Source organism: Saimiri boliviensis, chromosome 13 (assembly GCF_048565385.1).
Source record: "Saimiri boliviensis isolate mSaiBol1 chromosome 13, mSaiBol1.pri, whole genome shotgun sequence".
Taxonomy (NCBI): domain Eukaryota; kingdom Metazoa; phylum Chordata; class Mammalia; order Primates; family Cebidae; genus Saimiri; species Saimiri boliviensis.
The window spans coordinates 66,594,779-66,617,119 of NC_133461.1; the positions used below are offsets into that span (position 1 = coordinate 66,594,779).

A 22,341-nucleotide genomic window follows, 5' to 3' on the forward strand; every position below is an offset into this window, starting at 1 on the left:
CAAAAGAGTCATAAAGTTCTTTGTCTCTGACCCAGAATACTTGGGTCTTCTGTCAGCATCCATTGACTATATCAGATGATTTTGATTTATAAATAGGGTAAAGTCAATCCCTTAATGTCTTTTATGAGACAGATGGGATACTGATAGAGATATGACCTTTTGGAATAGAGACAATTAATGCGATTTAAGGGAAGTCCTTGAGATTCAGTGGTAGATAACGTTGAACAAATTATATAGTCTTTTGTCCAACAAGTAGTTCTCCACTACGCAGCCTTTTCTTTCCTTCTTTCTTTCTTTCTTTCTTTCTTTCTTTCTTTCTTTCTTTCTTTCTTTCTTTCTTTCTTTCTTTCTTTCTTTTTCTGAGATGTACTTTCGCTCTTCTTGCCAAGCTGGGGTGCGATGGCATAATCTCGGCTCACTGCAACCTTTGCCTCCCAAGTTCAAGCGATTCTCCTGCCTTAACCTCCCTAGTAGCTGGGACTACAGGCGTATGCCACCATGCCCAGTTAATGTTTGTATTTTTAGTAGAGACGAAGTTTCATCATATTGGCCAGGTTGGTCGCAAACTCCTGACCTCAGGTAATCTGCCCGCCTCGGCCTGCCAAGGAGCCAGGATTACAGGTGTGAGCCACCTCTCCCAGCCTACTATGTGGCTTTTTAATAAGAGGGACAAACCTGAACAGCAGGTAGTAGGATCAAAAACACCTTTCCTGTAGGCACTAATTCAGCTGTCAGTCTATCGTGACAATTAGCAATAAATGTCTTCTGGGGTTGAAGGGGAAGGTTCTTCTACCAACTTTAGACATTATTTACAGAGCCATAAAGCAGTCTTAAAGAAATATTCAAAGTTCAAAAAGAAGAATGAGCATAAGTTCTTACTGATCCCTCTAACTCTAATCCAGAACCACAGGCCCTATTCTAACCTTTGGAGGTGGAGGAAGGATGTTAAAAGTCATCAGCTACTGAATGATTAAACAGAGTGGTAAGCTTCTGTTCCTGGGGATGTTCTTAGAAGATGGAGTAATCTCTTTAGCTTTCACTTCACATACTGCCCAGAAGTTTCAGCATTTCATAATTTAACTTCCATTAATATTAAGAACTACAACTATCTCAGTGATTACTTTCAAATGGCACAATTTTTACTTATAGTTGATCGGTTTCCTGTTTACTTAGAAGTGGGTTGTAAACAAGTTAATTATCATTACTGCCAACCCTAATTGAGTGCCTACTGTGTGCATGTGCGTAGTTTGTGTCAATTCTCCTATCCCATGAAGTTACTATCTTTTTCCTATCTATCAATAAGGAAACCAAGACACAGATTGGTCAAAGAGTTGATCCTAGGCCCTGTAGCTAAGATGGTATAAGGCCCAGCTTCAGACCTAAGTGGTCTGTCCCAGAGCCTGTGGCTGTCAAGGTATCTTGCATTTGCTAAGAAGTACAAACAGGACCCATGACGGAGAGTAATTTCCAAACTGCCCCTAGAGAAAACGGCAGCTCGTGTGGTCCTGCCCAGAGGATTTAGAGCCAACAACTCTTTCCCGTGGTTCTTTCTCTGGCCTCTTCAGGACTAGCCTGAATTTCTGTCAAGAGAAGGGGATGAAGAGGCAAAGGAATGGCCAGCTCCCACAGAGAACCTGTTTTCTGCCCAGTCCCTGTTGGATTCCAAATTCTGATGTTTTCCATGAGAAACAACCCATTTAAATCTGTGACAAGAACCTGACACTGCTCGTTTGAACTTGACACTGGGACTTTAGCCCCAGGTGAATAGCAGTTAAAGATGTGTGTTATTAAGTAGGTGAGGCCCATTGGGAACAGAAATTCTTCCCGGGTACACGAGTACACGGTTGTCAAGTGCTTTAGCTGTAAGTGATCCTTGGAATGTGTTATTATCTCATTAGATATTTCCTGTGAAGGGAGTGGTTATTCTTTGTTTTTCCAGAGAAGTTTATTTTAGTTTTTTTTTTTTCCATCTCACAGGTGAAAATCCAAGTGTTTGTAAGAACTAGCATTTTAAACAGAGATTTTGCTGCTTTAATTATTGTTAAAATGGTTGCCTCATCTGTGTGTTACATAGACATCTTGGGTATTTAGAGAAAATATGAGCTAAGGGTAGCATAACAAACTCTGATTATTCATTTCAGTGGGTGCTTGCAGGAACGGGGCCGGCTGTGAAAATGCGTCAGAGCACACACAGCCTTTGCAGCCCCCTGCAGCCCTCCTCTGCTTGATTTTGATGAAATGTTGTGAATGATTTTCCTTGTTTTTGGCTGCAATACCTTAAACATGTGGGATGGTTTTCACAGAAAATAATTCCACTAGACAGTTAACAGCCTCCTCCCCGCTCACCGCTGCTGTGCTGCTCATGGCCAGCATAGTTGGGCTTTTATGATTGACCTTGGAAGGGAGGTGTGGCCAGGGGAGAGAGTAAAAGTACAGGGCAAAAAAAAAATTAATGAGATGTTAAATGTTACATTCCAGGAGTCTGGCAGAATATAATATGCTTAGATTTTTCTGTTACAGTATTTTAGAAATATAATATGCATGCTAGAACACATATGAACTATGAACCACCAAATAATGTGTTTTAGGAAGTGCTGATGAGTCCACCCATCTTTTTCTTTTTCTTTTTTTACTGTAAAATGGTGCCTCAGTGGTGTATATTTTTTGTGCCCTAGGTATAATCATCTTGATACAGATTTCCAAACTGTTGGCTTCATAGTATCAGATTATGAATTGGATAGCCTGGAAAAAATATCAGACTCCACTTTTTACAGTCCCCCTGCAAGAATTATTCTCCAGCAGGCCTGAGAGCTGTTGGGAAGCTTGCTACAGTGTAGATATCTGGGGCTTGCTCAGTAGACATTCCGGTTCTGTAGTTCTAGTTAGTGTGTGAGGAATGGAGTGGAACACAAAGGGACAGTCAGTGTGTGAGGAACGGGGTGAAACACAGAGGGACAGTCAGTGTGTGAGGAACAGAGTGAGATATGGTGAGAGTCAGTGTGAGAGGAACAGGGTGGAACACGGGGAGAGTCAGTGTGTGAGGGACAGAGTGAGACACAGGGAGAGTCAGTGTGTGAGGGACAGAGTGAGACACAGGGAGAGTCAGTGTGTAAGGGACAGAGTGAGACACGGGGAGAGTCAATGTGAGAGGAATAGGGTGAGACACAGGGAGAGTCAGTGTGTGAGGAACAGTGTGATTCACAGGGAGAGTCAGTGTGTGAAGAACAGAGTGAGACACGGGGAGAGTCAGTGTGTGAGGAACAGGGTGAGACACAGAGGGACAGTCAGTGTGTGAGAGGAACAGAGTGAGCTATGGTGAGAATCAGTGTGAGAGGAACAGGGTGGAACACGGGGAGAGTCAGTGTGTGAGGGACAGAGTGAGACACGGGGAGAGTCAATGTGACAGGAACAGGGTGAGACACAGGGAGAGTCAGTGTGTGAGGAACAGTGTGAGACACGGGGAGAGTCAGTGTGTGAGGAACAGTGTGAGACACGGGGAGAGTCAGTGTGTGAGGAACAGAGTGAGACACAGGGAGTCACTGTGCGAGGAACCGAGTGAAATAGGGAGCTTTAGTATATGATAAAGATACTTGAAATCTTTGCAAAAAAGGGGTAATTCAGTAAATGGTGGAATAAATAAGGAAAGGAAAAATAAGAGAAGATAAATTCAAAATGGAACAAGGATTTAAATGTAAAACAATGGAATTGTGAGACAAAAGACAGATGAATTTTTAAAACAGTCTTCAAAATGAAATGAATCATTTAATCGTGATACAAACTCAGAAGCCATGGCTGAAAATGATGACTAAGCCTGACCATGTGAAAACTTCTGTGTGGCATAAATGCCATAAGCAGGAATCCAATACAAATAGCAGGTTGAAAAAAAATTTGGAAAATGTATTATAAGGGGCTAGGTTCCATAATATGCAAAGAACAAGTACAAATAAATAAGGGAAAAAAACCCTCAAATAATCTAAAACCAGCCTGGATAGAGAACACGTTCAAGAATGCCATGCAACAAGAAACACCCATGGGTTCTAAAAAGTTATTCACCATCCTTGAATAAAAGTTTCTCAGAATCAATCTTGATTTTTTTCATTGAGAAAGGACTTCAAAGTACGATGGAGTTTTACTCTCGGGGTGACTTATGAGCATTAGCATACTTGTCAAGTTGGCTGATCTGGCATGTGCTCCCCACATCCTTCTATGGAAGGTTGACAACTGGACCGGAAGTTCTCCTGGGCATAAAATGAAAGGGTTGAGTTGGATAACACTATGAAGGGCCTTTACTTGTTTCTTCTACTTGCATCATTTCCTCAGTCTTTTTGGGATTCTGTGAGAAAATAGTGCCTTGCTGTCATCTTTGCTGAGACGGCTTTGCAAAGATTCTTTTAAGAAACACTGATACAGCACTTCCTGTGTGCCCGGTATCATTCTGAGCAGTTTATAACACCAGCCACCTTTTCCCTTACATAAACACTGAACATTGCTGTAAAATGTCTGCCCGGCCTGGTGGAAAGCATGGGCGACATAGACCCAAGGGACGTGAACACTGAAGGGTGTTCACTGGTGGAGACAATAGCTTTATTTCTGTAAGGAGCACACTCAGACTGCCTGCATGGATTTACCCTCTCATGTCAGGTGCTCATCTGGGCCACCTGTGAACGACTCTGAGCCAAAACCCACGGCAAGGACACTACACTCAGGCAGATGGCAGTGGAGGTGGAGCTCATCTCTCCGAGGGAACATTCCCAGTAAACCTCCACGGGGAAAAGCATTCTTCTACCCTTAGCCTATGGATTTGATTCCCTTCCCTCACAGGCAGGGCTTCAGGATTTCTTCTGGTGTACCCGTCTTCCTTTCCCCCGGCCATCAGCGGAGGAGGACCACGGAGAATTTAACTAGCCCCGAAATTAGATCAAGGCAGCTGCCGTGTTGCTGGGTTACTCCCACAAACAACAAAACAAGGACCCTTATTGGGCAGCACAGCCAACTTGACAAGTATGCTAATGCCCACAAGAATGTTGTTTCCTGATCTCCCTCCCCTGCTGAAAAGCTTCTGAGTGCCAAGGAGCAGCTCAGGGCTCTGCCTGTGTCCAAGAGACATGACAGGCCGACAGGCCATTGTCTGGACCTCGCCGGAATGTAGGCTGATTAACATCAGAGCCTGAGACTAGGAGGAGACTCCCCTCCCAGCCCACTTTGAAGGCTAGGTGAGCTTCTCGTCCTCCGTCTTTTCCAGTCGACTGTCTCAGCACTCACCACACTTCCCATTAAGTCCATGGGTCCCTCCACTACCCACTCCTCCTTTCTGCTGAAGGCGACTTGGGGTGATTTTTGTCATCTAGTCATTCGGCAGATGCTTACTGATTGCTTCCCAAGAGCCAGGTACTGTCAGGACCCCTGGACATGACAACAAAAGCCATGGTCCTGGTCCGAAGACATCCACAGCCTGTTTGGGCAGAGACACAGCTTCACAAGGAGATGGTATGATGATAGCAGTATAACAGGAAGAGGGGAAGAACATCTAGCCTGGAGGAGGGGGTGCTGGACCAAGCTCTCCAGGAGGCCGTGTGGGATGTTGCCACATGAACAGGGAGGAGCTGGTGCAAGACCCCAAAGTTCCACCACCAGCAGCCAGTTTAGAATGGCTGTGGCTTTAGGGGTGAACAGGGGAGGAGTAATGCATCAAGCCTCGTCCTGCTAAAGGATTGGTTCGATTCTCCAGCAATCAGAAGATGTTGGAGAATCCTTTTCATAGGAATACTTGGTAGATGCACAGTGTGAAGAGTCCCCAGCATGGGCACATGGATTGCAGGAGGCTAGAGGACCAGGGAAGGCAGCCGTGTGAGTCCCTGTGAGAAGTGAAGAGGGGGTGACTGCCGCAGAGGCAGCGAGTTGGCAGTGAGGCTGGAGGCAGGATAAGGAGACTTTATCATAGAGTATTGAGGGGTTCTGGATGGGAAGCCCTGTGTGGGGACTTGGTGGTTTCTGGCTTGGGAAGCAGCATGTTTGCGAGACGAATGGCAGATTCATGGGTAAGAGGTGGTTGGTCGGGTTTTGACAAGTTGTCTTTGTGAAGTCCATTTGCAATGAGCAGCAGCTAGATAGCTCAAGGGGGAGATGTGTCCAGACATGGAAGAGAAAGGATGGAGTCTCTGGTCCCTGAGCCTGTAACCACACAGCATGCCTGGCAGGTCCCTAAGATACTCTCCAGGACGGTGTCCACTGTGGGAGACAGTCGCCCAACCCTCATCCTCACTCAGTGCTTTTATCCCCATCACCCAAGCCTGACTGGTCTCTTTTGTGGTCCCACAGCCATTCCTGTGGTCTCCAGCTTTCCCGCTTCCCCGGCCCTCCCCATCCCCCAGTGGCTCAGGAGGGATTCCAGCCAGGTTCCAAATTCCACTCTCCATCCTGATCATTCAGCTTGCCTGGAGCTGGCCGCCCCTGCTGCTTTGGGGTGGGGGTGGACTTCAGATAGTCAGGGAGGAAACTCTGAGTAATGCTGACATTTATGGGCCACACAGACCATGATCAGCTCTGGGGACATCTGTGAAGGAGCAGCTAGGGAAAGGGGCTGGCCTGGGGGTATCCACATCCATGCTTCCTGCAGTCACAGTAATTGTCAGTGATTTCTGCATGTAGGTTGGTCTAGAAAGTCTAAAAATAGTCTTTACAGTCAAAACTAACTCTGTGTGTTTATACATGGGCTTGGGTGAACTTGTTTCATTTTACCTCTTTCAATGCCTAGCACAATGCCCAGCATATAGTAGACACTAAACACTTGTTGAAAAAAACGGACAAAAGTCGCTGGATGCCGTGCTCTCCCATAATCGTAATTACAAGAGGCCTGTGGTGGCAGCCTTCCCGCCTCATGGGTCTGCGCAGTGGTCCTCTCCTGAAGGGCAGCTGGAGGAGTTCTCAAATGTTCCTGATTTTACATGTTTGCAAGACATTCTAGGAAGTGAATTCTCACCTTCACAAAACTCTCCTCACAGATTGTAGGTGCACCATTTGCTCTAACAGCAATTTATCTGACACTAACTGAATGTCCTACTGTTCAGTTCAGTTCAGACACTAACTACCTGGAGTTAGTGTAGACCCTGCAAGTTAACGGCCCAATACTGCAAGACTGCCTCCCATTTCAGACTAGAGCTGCAAGTTTCCAGTATCCCCAACTTACTGCATTTCTGCCCAACAGACTACAAGTGTGGGTTCTCCTATGACCTCCCCTCAAATTCAGTAATTCACTAGAATGAACTCACAGAACCCAGGAAAGCACTGTACTTACTATTACTTTCAACGGAAGGAATTACAACAAATTTATTTTTAAGTTCTCTTTAGAGACAGGATCTCCCTCTGTCGCCCAGGCTAGAGTTCAGTGTACAATCATAGTTCACTGAAGCCTCAGACTCCCTGAGCTCAAGCGATCTTCCTGCCTCAATAGCTCCCAAGTAGCCGAGTCCGCAAGCACGTATCATCACACCTGGTTAATTTTTCCTATTTTTCACAGAGACAGGGCCTTGCTATGCTGCTGAGGCTGGCCTTGAACTCCTGGTGTTATACGTAAATTTTCAGTGCCACAAAAGTAGTAGTACTCAAATATAAATTTCCTCAGCAAGGCAATTTACTTCTATAGAAGGGTGTGTCTCACATATGGAGCACTAGTGAGCACACACCTGAACAAGGGAGGGAAAGGGTTCTTATTCCTGATACAGGTAGCCCCTACTGCTGTATCATTCCCCTATTGGCTAGGTTAGACTGCACAGTCTAAGCTAATTCCGATCAGCTGTTTTAAAGAGAGAGGAATACAAGCTGTAGTGGTGGGGTGGATAGTTTAGTGGGAAAGATGGTTATGGAACAGGTCAGAGCAGGTAGCCAGGAGTGACTCTGGTCAAAACAGGTGACCAGGGGAACAGGTGTGAACTACTGATTAGAACTGGCTGGAAAATTATTTACCGAAACTAGAGGCAAGGTGACAAAGAGAACCAGGAAGTTAAACTTAAAAATGGGGAATTAAAGAATAAGAGAGCTGAACATACTGACATACTGATTCTTTGAAGAGAAACTTGGAGTTCTGGAGTGATGCTCCTGCCTTGACCTCCCAAAGTGCTGGGATTACAGGCATGAGCCACTGTGCCTGACCCAAATTTAGTTTAAAGATCTCAATTAGCTTTATTCATGATTCTAGAATTGGCAACACATCATTCCATAAAATAGAGTAAGTGTTCCCATGAGCTGAGTAGAAGGGATTGGCTTTATAGACAGAGAAGGGAAGAAGAAGGCAGGAGGAAGGAACAGGAGCCTGCTCTTCGTTTCAAAGATACTTTTCTTGGGGGCAGGGCAGAGGGAGGGTCAGGGAGACAGAACAATAGAAAAATGTCAGATTAGTTAACATCGTATGTAAGGATTAAAGCCGAGGGAACTTCATTTCATGGCTACTGAAGATGTCAACTGGCCTGTTTTGAAAATTGGCTGTAATCTCTTGTGACTTCTCAGAAGGTCATAACCACTTAGTTTGGGTTTGGTGAAGGGAACTTAAGGATAGGGGGCTGTTTTTATTTTCAGTCTCGTCTCTTGGAGCCCTAATGCAGGAGCTTAGTCCCACACAAAGGCCTCCTTACAATATTACTTTGACATACAGTTCTGTTGTTATGGACACAACTCAGGAGTAGCTAAATGGAAGAGACAGCAAGGGCCAGGGGCAGGGGTGGGACAAGACTTTCCAGCTTCTCCAGGGTACCAGTGTGCTCAGCAGCCTGGGCCCTCTCAAGCCTTGTGCTCAAGAGTTGGTATTGAGGCTTCATTACTTAGTCATTATTGATTAAATCTCCAGCCCCAGAGGCTGGGGTTGGGCTGAAAGGTTTGATCCTCTAACCATGTGGTGGATTCCTCCAGCAACCAGGCTCATTCTGAAGAGGCCACAGGATGGTCTAGGGCCACACCCTATCAATCTCAGGCATGGTTGAAGGGGCTCTTCAAGAATACCAGAAGACAGTCCTGTCATGCAGGAAACTCCGAGGGTTTGGAGAGAATTGTGCCAGGAGCCAGGGCAAAAACCGAATATGTATTCTTTATTATGCCACAGTAATAGGAATGTATTTTGGCAGACTCAAGCGTGGTTGGTCCTTCTAATCTCAGTTCACATTAGAGGGATTTTCTCTGGCCCTCCAGCTTCTTCCTGTAAGCACCTGTTCTTTAGGTGGTTGGAGTAGGGCTCTGCCCCCATCCACCCCAACTCCAGTGCATCTGACAGTTTGAAATATTTTGAGCCCCACGTGTGTCTGTCAAGATGGAAAGAACAGCCTCTGAAGTGTGGTGTCAGTGGGTGCTTGTGCCAGTGGGGCCTGGCAGGAGTGAAGTGGACAGAGTCACGGGGTTGGGTTAAGCCCTGCCTCACCTCTCATTAGGGGTGTCACTTCAGCAGGCAGATGATTTAATGAGGCTACAATGCAGACCTTGAGATGGAGAGATAAGAAAAGCACACCTTCAGACTCCTTCCACAGCTAGAGGTGGGTGGAAGGAGTCTGAAGGTGTGCTTTTCTTATTTCCCCATCTCAAGGTCTGCATTGCAGACTGTGAAGGAATTAGCCTCTTAGCCATGGTTGCTCTCAGGATGGAGATGTTGGGCTGTGGCACATGATAACTCTTCTCATGTAAGCCTGGTGAATCTATGCTGCACCTGCTTGTCCTGCAATCGGACTGATCAGAGGGTCTGAGGAAGCGCTTCACCTGTGAATGTGATTTCCTCTCACCTGCGGGCCCCGAGTCATCCTTGCTTGCCAGGTGCTCCCCACCCCACCCCCAGTAGGGTAGCAGGTGACATCTCCTCCTGGACCCCATTCTGGGCAGACATGAGCCCCACCCTTTATCTGTGCTTTGATAAAGACTTTGGGAAGAGGCTGGGTGCAGTGGCACACTCCTGTAAAAGTAATCCCAGCACTTTGGGAGGCTGAGGCATGTGGATTACTTGAGGCCAGAAGTTCAAAACCAGCCTGGGCAACGTGGCAGAACCCCATCTTTACCAAAAAATACAAAAATTAGTCTGGCATGATGGTGTGCACCTGTAATCCCAGCTACTCAGGAAGCTTTGGCATGAGAATTGCTTGAACCTGGGAGGCAGAGGTTGCAGTGAGTCAGGATTGCACCACTGCACTCCAGCCTGGGCGATAGAACAAGACACTGTCTCAAAAAAAAAACTTCAGGAGGAAGTAAAAAACAGGATACCATGCCAAACTGCACAGAGAAAAGCGGCTTTCTGGAATCTTTCAAATATCAAAGTTCTGCTGCCAGAAAAACTCAAGTGTAATCCCTGTGACAGGTCTGGGGCTTGTCTGTTGCAAACAATGGAGAGTGAATGTCGGGGTATACTTTCCCCTGCAGTTTGGAAGCACAGGTTCCCCCTGACTGGGCTTCAGGGGCGTATTTCCTTTGACTGAGAGGCTGGGACCATCACCTTTAACATGGTTAATGGTTAGACACTTTTCCAACTAGGACTGAAGGGTCCTCCCTGCATATGATTTGAGTCCCATAGGAATCTGAATGCCAAGGTAAAATTTCCTGGGTAACTTTAAACCTCTTGAAGCCATTTACAGGCTCTGAGGAGGATGGAGGAAGGGTCAGGGGGGGGTGGACGCTGTCTCATCACTCCCTGTCCCTGTTTTGATTTTGTATCTACCACCTTCTCTTTTCCATTAGCCATCCTGGTCGAGGATTATATTACCTCTCACCTTCAGCATTAGAGGAGCTTCCAGATTCTTCTCCTCACTTCTGTCCATTGTGTGCACTATTTTTTCTTAGACTGTGGAGCTGACCCTGTCACTTACTGTCCTTCAGTGGCCTCTGGATATAGTCAGACATGGTGTGCCTCCCTCTCTCAGCTCCAACCACCCTGACATTCTCTCCATTTGGGTCGCATGCCATTCATTTGCAAATCCACCATAACACCTCCAGCAGTGCTGGGTGCAGAACCAACTTTTAATAATCTCCTGGAATGAGTGTACTCTCCTGTCTCTGGGCCTGCATTTGCCTAGGTGACCATCTCTGGGTGTATTCCTGGGGCCCATTGAACAGGACATATCACTTTCTGTCCCTCTGCTCCTGAAGCAGTTTATGTTGCAGTGTTGTGGATTAGAGTACCCCTGGATGAGCGTTGTTTGTCTGTGCGCTGAAGGACAGGTGCCTGAAGGCAGGACCTGTGTTTCCCCTGGCCCCTGGAGGAGGAACTGGCATGCAGCAGCTGCTGAAGAATAGGAATTGCATCTTTTTTACCTTTGGATCCACCACAGCATCTTCACATTGAAAAGAGGTCACTAGACTTTTTTTTTAGGGTGTTATGGCAGTAGACCCCTTGCAAGTACTAGCCAGGCCTGATCCTGCTTAGCTTCTAAGATCAGACGAAATCGGGTGCGTTCAGGGTGAGTTTTTTTTTTTTTTTTTAAGATTGTTCATTTAAATAGAGTTAATGGCCTAAAACCTTTGCAAGAACATCCTCTTACAGGCGGAAGTCCAGGTACGCCATCCTGTGTTGTAGCCATACTGGCTATAATCATGCTCGTTTCCAAACTGTCACAGCACATTGCATATTTTCTCTGATTTGTGAAAGATAATCTATAAAAAGTTTCACAAAACATGTGTGCACAAACACACTAACAGTGGTGTTGGCGTTTTAAAATATCAAGTCATGTAATGGGGAAAAAAGTTGAAATCAGCTGTAGCTCTGAAAGCTGAAATGTGTACTGCCATATTCATCGTGGTTTTCCCTGCTGTTCTGGAATTCTTCTGTGGGAGCACGAACACTATTTTGTATATGCATATCTTCTCTACATGGTTGCCAGAGACTGGGTTTAAAACTGTTCCCAGAACAGTTTTGATTTCCGTTTAACTGGTTTGAGTCCATTACTTTAAAAAGTCTCACTCATACTAGGTGTCCATTCTTGCTGAATGATTGGGTTATTATTCTACAAGAAGATAAAGGCGCTATGTGCCACACAAGCTGTTTGATCTTTTGGGTGATTTGCATTTTACAAACAAGCATTCATTTCCCGTCCGTATTTGACTTCTTTTCCAGGGAGGTTCCCCTGAAGGATGCTAAGGAATATGCTGAATCCATAGGTGCCATCGTGGTTGAGACAAGTGCAAAAAATGCTATTAATATTGAAGAGCTCTTTCAAGGAATCAGTAAGTACCTGAAATTGGGTTTTCAGCCGCACTTGCATTTTTATGCTTCTGGGAACCAAAGGGTAACATTTTAGAGCTCTGAAGTAGCACTTTTCCTCTGTGTGAGTTTATCAGATGCCATGGGTATAAAATCTACAGCTATGCAGTTGTTAATAGCCATTTCTATTACCCTCTTGATTCTAGATTTCCATTATTCTGTACGCGAACCTGTTCACTCTGAGTTCTGTAAATTAAAATGAAGTAATCCTGTTGCAAAAGTAAAATTTATTTTAATTGAAAATTATGCATTCTGTAGCACTTTATGTTAGTATACTGAGAGGAGGAGAGGTAAAATAGACAAGGTGTAGAACTCAAAAAAATCACCCATGAGACGGGATGACTCTAGGCAAACTGAATGAGGGAAACTTTCAGCAATTTTTTTGCTGGATAATCTCCTACAAAAAGTAATGTCTCCATCCTGTGTGACCCGAAATTGGGAACTGGGTGCAGGGTTGGTGTGTACAGGTACCCCTTGTGTCTGATGAGCTAATTAGGGAGGGTGAGAGCCTCCTTCCTGGTTCCCGTGCTGGGACCTGTTGTGCTGACTGTATGCCAGCTCCCCAGGAATAGTCTTATCAACCAGCGCTGCTTCCCAGCTAATGGCCCTGCCAGCACTTCTATCCGCAGCTGTGAGGCCTCCAGCCCAACAGATTTAACCTTCGTAAGTTCCCTGGTTGTGTCATTCTGTTCCGGATTCTGTCAGAGAAGTCCCTGCTGACAGCTGTCTGGGAAAACTGCTGAGTCGCCCTCAGGAAAATTCGATCATAGCATTATCAGGGACTTTGGGAGAAGTACAGGTGTTTGTGAAGTGCTGGCCCTGAAGTTCCTGGAATATCCACCTTAGGAGGAGTTGAGCCTCAAAAGAGCAATTGTCCTCAAATATCTTAGCTCCCGACAACTCCAGAAGGGAAACTGATGGTTTGATCTCCCTCCTGCCTGAGGTCGCTTTGGCAGAGCTCTCAAAGTTAGCGAAGCCCTGGCTTCCCAGAACAGGTTTGATTTCCATTTAACTGGTTTGAGTCCATTACTTTAGACTCCAAGAACCCACAGGGGGGAATCTTTTGTTTATGTTGGCTTGATGGAGAATTCACTAGAGATGCGGAATGCTGACCTGCCCTACCTCCACTATGCAGAGATATGCAAAAGAAATGTGCAAAAGAATGGCTCGGAGCCTCATCTCCCCAGCCACTGGTCCTTTCCTTCACTGGGATCCCCACCCGCTTCCCTTCTTTCCACCCTCAGGGTTTTGTTTCCTGTTAGGATTTCATACTTTCAACAGAATAGTTTCAGGCTCCTTGCTCTGAGTGGCAGGCTGGGCTGGAATTTTATGTGGGAAACCCATATCCCACATTCCTTCTCCAACATGGGCAGTGGGTGTAGATGCTCTCGGGAGTTGTGTCATTCTGGGTGACATCTAAGTTTGGGCTCAAACTCATTACATTAGCCTCACATTTCTTCAGATTAAACTCATTCTCTTCTCGTAGTGTTAGGCTCTTCTGCTATGTTCCACGAAACATTTTATTTTTACAGGTGGTTATACGAACGAAGCTAGATAGCTCCTGAGGACGATTGCCTTAGCACCTCTGTCCTTACAGCCCCGAGTATTCTGCAGAGCCCCCGCCTCCTTTTTAGCTCCCTGGGCTTGGAAGGCCCCCAGCACAGACAGCAGTGGTCAGCCAGGGGAGCCTAGCAACTTGTATTGCCTGAACTTCAGGTTGAGGTCTGTGCATGAGCTGGGAGACCTTCTGAGGTTTATGAAAGTCATTATTAAAATAAAAAATCAAATAAGGACCTCAAGGAGAAGAAGCCTAAGTAGGAAGTACTGTACTAATATCTTTTTTTTTTTTTTTTTTTTTTTTTTTTTTTTTTTTTTTGAGACAGGGTCTTTCTCTTTTGCTCAGGCTGGAGTACAGTGAAGCAATCATAGCTCACTGCAGCCTCCACCTCCTGGGCTCAAGAAATTCTCCCACCTCAGCCTTCTGAGTAGCGGGGACTACAGGTGTGCACCACCACACCTAGTCGGATTTTTTTATTTTTAATAGAATCAAGATCTTGCCATGTTGCCTAGGCTGGTCTCAAACTCCTGTGAGCTCAAGCCATTTTCCTCCATCGGCCTCCCAAAGTACCAGGATTACAGGTGTGAGCCACCACACCTGGCTTGTAGTAATATCTTAACTTAAAAGACATTTATCAAGCATAAATCTCTTTCCTTGTGTGACAGGGATTTTGAACAAATTAATTCCTCAGATCCTGGTGGTCTTCATGAAAAAGCCGGTGTTTTTCTTAAAGCATGGGCAATTATGGTTTCAAAGTAATTAATTCCTGTATAAGCCATCAAATACCCATATCACCTCATCTTCCATGTCACATAAAAATTGTTTGTTTCTGTTTCATTATGTTTTGGCTATAATTGCCTTAACAGGGAAAGCTTGTACATACACAGCCATGAAAAAATCTCAGTCTGTCTGTCTGCCTGTCCATCTGCCTGTCTGTCTATCCATCTGTCCATGGATCCGTCTATCTGTCCATTTGTCTATGTGTCTATCTGTCCATCTGTCTGTCTCTGTCTATCTGTCCTTCTGTCCATCTGTGTATATATCCATCTCTCCAGCTGTCAATCTGTCTGTCTATCCGTCTGTCTATCTATCAATCATCTATCTAGTCATCTGTCCATCTGCCTGTTATTAACCTGTCTGTCCATCCATCTGTCTGTCCATCTGTCTGTCTGTCTGTCTGTCTGCACTCGTAAGCACTGGTGCCTACCTTTTGCCTCTTTTCTCCTTCAGGTGAATTTCTTCAGAATGGGGTTCTGTAGCCTAACTGTAGCTTAATTTAAAACACGATTCCAAGTACACCTAAGTATATTGCAGCAGACTTTTCATTTATTTTTCTTTTCCCTGTTCCTACTTATATTACATATGCTCCTCCCTGAGCTTAAAATAGAACTACATATTGCTGACACCTAGGCTCCCCAAAGCAATGTTCCACAGTCGACTACGCCTGGAGAAAAGATGCAATAAAAAGTTAGGGAGCTGTGAAAATAAAAGCCCTTTAAAAAGGTGTGCTTAAACAAAATTAATTCACATTGACTCGGATGAAGAGGTAAATGTTTCTCTTTTACATTCCCATAGTGTTCATAACCCAGACATGACACAACTGTGTTTTCTGAACATGAGCTAATACAGTGTCTAACTGGGGATTGCTTACCAAAATATTTTGCCTTTTTAAAGACTGAAGCTACCCCGTAAAGGATTTAGGTGCTGCTCCGTTTGGGGTGGTCCACAGCGTTTGTCCTCCTCATGTAATATATTGTCCCGTGATTGGTATTCCTCCAGGTGGCCTTTTATAAATCACATTTTTAGACCTACTTTATACCCCTGCATGTGACTAATTTTCTTCCATGGATTACTTTTCTTCTTTGGGTTCTTATGCCCAAGGAGGAAAAGTAAGAACTTGAGGTTACTTTTGGTTTATTCTGTCATTTTGACACTCAAACATATTCTATCTTTAAATGATTCTCCAAGCGTTCAGGTATGTGTCTGTTCCTCTAGGGAGACTGCACATTCTTTGGGAGCTTGTCTTTTGTATTCCCCATAAAGCTGAGACTAGTGAATGGAACGGTGCTAAATTCAGGGTTCTGAATTTGGATCCCCATCCTCATCTGCTGATATAAGGTGAAATGTAATCACTTTTCTCTGGGAATTTAAGGTTGAAGAACAGCAAATTGGACAAGCCTACTTACTCTTGATTCGTTTATTCACAGATGTATACTGTGCTCTTTTAAGGGTAGGTGCCACGCTAGACTCTGGGGACAGCACAGTGACAGTGGAGAGGGGGAGACAGCTGTGGGCACAGTCAGATCGGTGTCTGATGACTCTTGGTAATCAGTGCTGCACAGCGAAGGAGCGGACTGTGAGAGGTTACTATGGGGCGAGGGAGTGGCTTTAGATTGGGTGGGGAAGGCCTCCTCAAGGAAATGATTTTAAGCTGGACCTGAAAAACAACAAAAGGCCAGTGGGCAAAGAGCTTAAGAAGAGCTATCAGGCAGAAAAAAAAATCGCAGGAGCGAAGTCCCCAAGGCAGGAAATGGTCGTGGTGCTTTTAAGGAAGAGCAAGGACTATGGTGGGAAGTTGAGGTTAGAGACTCAGCAGGGCCTTGTCATGGGGATAAAGCTGATATCTGAAACAATCGGAAGCCCCTCAAGCTTTTAAGGCAGGTGTGCAGAGTGTCCAATTTACATTTACAAAAAAGATCACACTTAAAAGGAGGAACATCTCTGCATGGCTCAATAAATTGGCATGCAATTGCAGTAATCCAGGAGAGAAGTGGCTTGGATGAGGGTGGAGGAAGTGGAGGTGTAGTTCAGAAATCTTCTGGAAGAAGAACCGATAACACTAGAAGAAGATGGGCAAGGAGGAAGATGGCATGGGCAAGGAGGAAGATGGCATGGGCAAGGAGGAAGATGGCATTGCCAAGAGTCACCCGCAGGTTCTGTTTCCTGGAATGGGGAGGATTGGTGTGGAAACAAGTGCTCTGGGCTGGATTTGGTTGTGAGTATAGCAGACAGGATTCTGGATTGCGGGGAAGCCAAGTTTTGGTTTGTGGATTATTATTCTTTTTTATTTTTAGAGATGAGGTCTCACTCTATTGCCCAGACTGGTCTTGAACTTCTGGGCTTAAGTGATCCTCCCCCGCCTTGATCTCCCAAAGTGCTGGGATCACTGTTGTGCGCCACCATGTCCAGCTGGTTTGTGGATTTTTTTTTTTTTTTTTTTTTTTTTTTTTTTTTTTTTTTTTTTTGAGACGGAGTTTCGCTCTTGTTACCCAGGCTGGAGTGCAATGGCGCGATCTCGGCTCACCGCAACCTCCGCCTCCTGGGCTCAGGCAATTCTCCTGCCTCAGCCTCCTGAGTAGCTGGGATTACAGGCATGCGCCACCATGCCCAGCTAGTTTTTTGTATTTTTAGTAGAGACGCGGTTTCACCATGTTGACCAGGATGGTCTCGATCTCTCAACCTCGTGATCCACCCGCCTCGGCCTCCCAAAGTGCTGGGATTACAGGCTTGAGCCACCGCGCCCAGCCGGTTTGTGGATTTTAATTACTCAACTCAAATATCTTGTTAAAAGTATTTTAACTTTTCCTGAGGGCAAAGAGAGGTGGAGTTGCAGGCTCAGCAGAAAAATGTCTGGATTGGGGTGAGACCCAGCAAAATAGCTATGCTTTTGTTCCAATTAACTTAAATGTTGACTGTGGCAGAGAAAGCGGGACTTTCTCCTGAAAATTACACTTGGAGACACTAGAGACCTTAAACTACGTTTTTTGTTTGTTGCTAGTTTGAGAGCAAGGTGAGAAACATTTGTTTTATTAAGGTGAATGTATGGGCATGTTGGTGTGCCCTGTAGTCCCAGCTATTCTGGAGGCTGAGACAGGAGGATCACTTAGGCCCAGGAGTTTGGGGCTGCAATGAGCTGTGATTGCATCACTGTACTCCAGCCTGAGCAACAGAACGAGATTCTATCTCTAAAATAAATAAATAAATAAGGTAGATATATTTAGAGGCACAAGCATATTGGTTTGGAAATTGGAATAGGGTGTTAATATGAAAGACAAGAAGTTAAGACTTGTGGGTAGTAATCATGTTTTGTCCTGGAATCATTTGTTCACAGAGTGTTGTGCTCTAGGTACCTTTGATTTATAGCAGGTTCAAGACATTGAAAAGCAAAGCAAAAGGTTTGCAGATTTTATAATAGTACAGCAAGCTGTCAGGTGAAGGTAAGTTTAGCAGTTAAGGGACAGGGAAAGGATGAAGACAAAGTTTGTCCACTTTCTTACCCCCAAAAATTAATTTGGTGAATGTGAAATAATGTCATTTCAGCATATGGGCAAGTTGGGTCTCAATAAGGCATGTCTTTTATCCTGGCAATTCTAACAAAGAAATTGGTCAGGTGTGCAAACATTCATGTTTAACATGAATGGAGCTCTGATTCTGTGCTTTTGTTGCAATTGCTAAATATACACTAGCTCATTAATGCTCCCTTGATCCTAGGAAGCAGGCACTGTTATCATCTCTATTTTACAGATGAGGAAATTGAGGCCTGAAGAGGCTTGTAACCTTCCCCAGGGCACACAGCTAATAAATGAGAGACGGGTAGGCAGGCTCCAGGGCACATGCTCTTAGCTTGTCTGTATCATGTCTCATTGCAGAGGGTGGTTTATTGTAATGTTATTCATAATAGCATAAAACAGGAAATTCCTGAACTGTCCAAAAGTTGGGAAATAGTTTTTAAGAAATCATGGTACACCGACATAAACAACTGATTCAAAAAGATGACATGAATCTTTGTGTACTGGCATAAAAAGATAAATCATTGAGTGCAAAACGAGTTACAGAGCAATTCATATAATAGCCTGATTTCATAATATGTTTCATATAATATATAATGATAAATAATATATTATTCCAAGAATATATCCTTGGAATAATATCAAAATGTTAACAATGGTTGTTTCACAATGGTCAGATTCCAGGGAACTTACAAAAACACTTCATTATGTAAAATTTCAAACATGCCCAGGTGCGGTGGCTCAAGCCTGTAATCCCAGCACTTTAGGAGGCTGAGGCGGGTGGATTACGAGGTCAAGAGATCAAGACCTTCCTGGTCAACATGGTGAAACCCCGTCTCTACTAAAAATACAAAAAATTAGCTGGGCATGGTGGTGTGTGCCTGCAATCCCAGCTACTCAGGAGGCTGAGGCAGCAGAACTGCCTGGACCCAGGAGGCAGAGGTTGCGGTGAGCCGAGATCGCGCCATTGCACTCCAGCCTGGGTAACAAGAGCGAAACTCCGTCTCAAAAAAAAAAAATTTCAAACATATGCACAAGTACACTGAATGATATAGTGAACCACTGTATACTCAAAATCAAGCTTGTGTCATTTCTATCCCATCCTTCACTTACCACCTTTTTTATTTTGAAGAGAATCTCAGACATCATCAAATTTAATCTGCATTTTGTCAGTAATTTTTTTACACAATGACAGTTACACTATCATATTAATAAGCAGAATGCTGTTATCATATTAATTGCTATTGTCAAATAAACAGTCGGTGGTCAAATTTCCAAAAAGCTCATAGTTGTCATAAATGGTTTCTTTGTTTGCATGTTACCATTTGTTTAAATCAGAATGGAAATAATCTCCACATTCTGGGATTACTTGGTGTGTGTATCTTTTAAGCCTCTCTCATGCAAGAGCTTTCCATTCTGTCTTTCTTTTTCTCCCCTTACGCAATTTGTTTATTCAAGAAATTAGATCAGTTGTCCTGCAGTTTAAGAAAATATGGATTTAAAAAAAAAAAGAAAATATGGATTTTGCTGAGTTCCTTTTTTTTTTCTGAGTAGTATTCCATTGCATGCATAAACTACAATTTGTTAATCTATTCATCTGACCTTTGGATTGTTTTCAGTGTTGGGTGGTAGCCAGTAAGGGTGCTATGAGCATTCATGTGCAAGTCTTTGTGTGCATAAATACCAAGTAATGGAATGGCTGGCTTATCTGGTAGGTGTGCATTTAACTTTCTAAGATTAGACTGCCAAACTGTCTTTCAAGTGGTTTCACGACTAGATATGACCACACTAATGTGTGGGAGTTCCAGTTGCTCCATGTCCTTGTCAACACTTGGTACTGTTGGTTTGTAAAACATTAACCATTTGAATGGAAGTATAGCGGTATCTTATTGTGATTTTTGTTTGCGTTTTCCTAATGACTAGTAATATTGAGCGTCTTTTAGTGAGCTTGTTTTCAATTTGTATAACTGGTGAAGAGCCTGTTCAAATTTTACCCATTTTGTATTAGCTTGTTTGTATTCTTCTTGTCGAGTTCTAAAGATTACTTCTGTGTTTTGGATACATATTTTTTATCAGATATTTGTTTTTCAATTATTTTCTCCCAGGCTGTGGCTTGTCTTCATTTTCTTAATAGTGTTGTTTGGAGAAAAGAGGTTTTTAATTATTGATGAAGTGTACTTTGTCAGATTTTTTCCCTTTTTATGTGTGCTTTTTGTGTCTTATAATTTCTAAATGTTAAAACAAAAAAACAAAAAAATTAAAGGGATACATACATATAGTGGAACACTATTAAGGGATAAAAAGAAAATGAGCTGTCAAACCATAAAAAATGTGGAAGAACCTTAAATGCATATTGCTAAGTGAAAGGAGCCAATGTGAAAAGGCTACACACCATATGATTTCAACTACATGGCACACCAGAGGAGACAAAATTGTGGAGACAGCAAAAAGATTAGTGGTTGCTGTGGCTGTGGGAGGAGGGTCACGGAGGATTTTTACGGAAGTGAAACTGTCCTGTCTGATACTGTAATGGAGGATACATGTGATTGCATGTTTATCAAAACCCATAAAATATACAATGCCAAAAGTAAACCCTTTTGTGAACTATAGACTAGCGTTAATAGTAATGTGTTCAGCAAACATTGGTTCAACAGTTGTTACAAATGTTTCACTAAAGCAAGAGATGTTAAAAATGGGGAAAATTGGTGATGAGGAGAGGAAGGTATATGCCAACTTTCTATTTTTCACTCAATTTTTTTTTTTTGTAAACCAAAAACTGCTCAAAAAACAAATTAAGTTTATCAATTAAAAGAAGAAAGAGAAAAGTGCCTTTGAGAGGTAGGGAAGCCTAATGTTTTTTAAGATTTTCTTTTTTTTTTTCTTCTTTTTTAAAATTTTAAGTTCCGGGATGCCTGTGCAGAACGTGCAGGTTTGTTACATAGGTATGTGTGTGCCACGGTGGTTTGCTGCACTTATCAACCCAGCATCTAGGTTTTAAGCCCCACATGCCTTAGGTATTTGTCCTAATGCTCTCCCTCCCTTTGCCCCCAACCCACAACAGGCTCCAGCGTGTGATGTTCCCCCTCCCTATGTCCATGTGTTCTCATTGTTCAACTCCCATTTATGAGTGAGAACACGTGGTGCTTGGTTTTCTGTTCCTGTGTTAGTTTGCTGAGAATGATAGGGGAAGCCTAATGATTTTAAGGTAGCTTAAGTCCCTCTGTGTTGGACACCTCGACATTTTAGACCAATGGTGGCCTCTCCTGACTTCCCTTGTGTAGGTGCATCACCACTTCTTTACCTCCCTAGACTTTGAACTTCAGGTTTTTTGGTCTCTGTCTCGACTCTCTGCCTCCAGGCAGTTGTCACCTCCTGCTGAGCATCTTCCACAGTTTCTCTTTCCATCTGTGCTTCCTGCTTCCCCATGGCACACTCAAGGCTGACCTAATCCTTGACCTGAGCTTTCCAGGCCTCCTGACCCAATGCACTTCTTACCTGAGCATCCATTCCGGTCCTTTATAGCTTGTAGCGCGTTCCTCTTTATCCTAATATTCAGGGCCTTCTAGTAATCCTAATATTGTCTTCTTTATGGCAGCAAGAGGACAGTGCTAGAGAATAACTTCAAGTAGCGTGTGTTTGTCCCCAGTTTTGCACTGTTAGGGTGGTGTTCCATGGTAGTGAGTCATTGCTGTGTTCCAGAGACCCCCCTCTCTACATGGCTAGAGGCTAGAAGTCATTATCAAGAGTAAATACTGCCAAGTCCTAGCAAACTTGGTCAGGTTACTCATCTGGATGATTCAGAAAATCCGATCAAGAAATGGATGTTACACAGCAACTGCCAGCATTGCTAACACCAAACAAAAGGTAGTCAAGCCAACTAATACAGGAACTGGAATGAAAAGAGCAAAGAATCACATACAGCAGAATGTTACGGGGGAATTGGTGCTCACACAGGAAATGGCTGGTTTATCACACAGGGAAAGGGAACAGCCCCAGCTAAGCTCACTGTTTTATTTTTGTTGTGTGTAAATACAGAGCCATGATAAAATTTATAGGCTAGGAATTGGTTTTCACATACTGTGTTCCTATGGAATCATTTCTAAAACCTGCTTTTCCTCTACACTGTCAACTTTCAGGAAAACTGAACTTAAAAAAAAACAAATCTTTTAAACTTCTCCTAGACGGCATCTTACACAATCCAAACCATATTAAAATAAACACTCTGGCCTTGAATTTATGCTCAAGGACAACTTGTTCTGGAGGCTGAGTACTTA

The 22,341-nt window shown here is 43.9% G+C and overlaps 1 protein-coding gene across 2 annotated transcripts in view; it reads left to right on the forward strand.

The window, feature by feature from the left end:
• RAB31 (RAB31, member RAS oncogene family) overlaps positions 1-22,341 on the forward strand; it is a 156,851-nt gene that overhangs the window by 127,113 nt on the left and 7,397 nt on the right. For both annotated transcript variants that reach the window (XM_010335629.3, XM_074383776.1), the window contains exon 6: positions 12,074-12,183. In XM_010335629.3, coding sequence (XP_010333931.2) covers positions 12,074-12,183 — 110 coding nt within the window. The remainder of the gene's footprint in view (positions 1-12,073; positions 12,184-22,341) is intronic.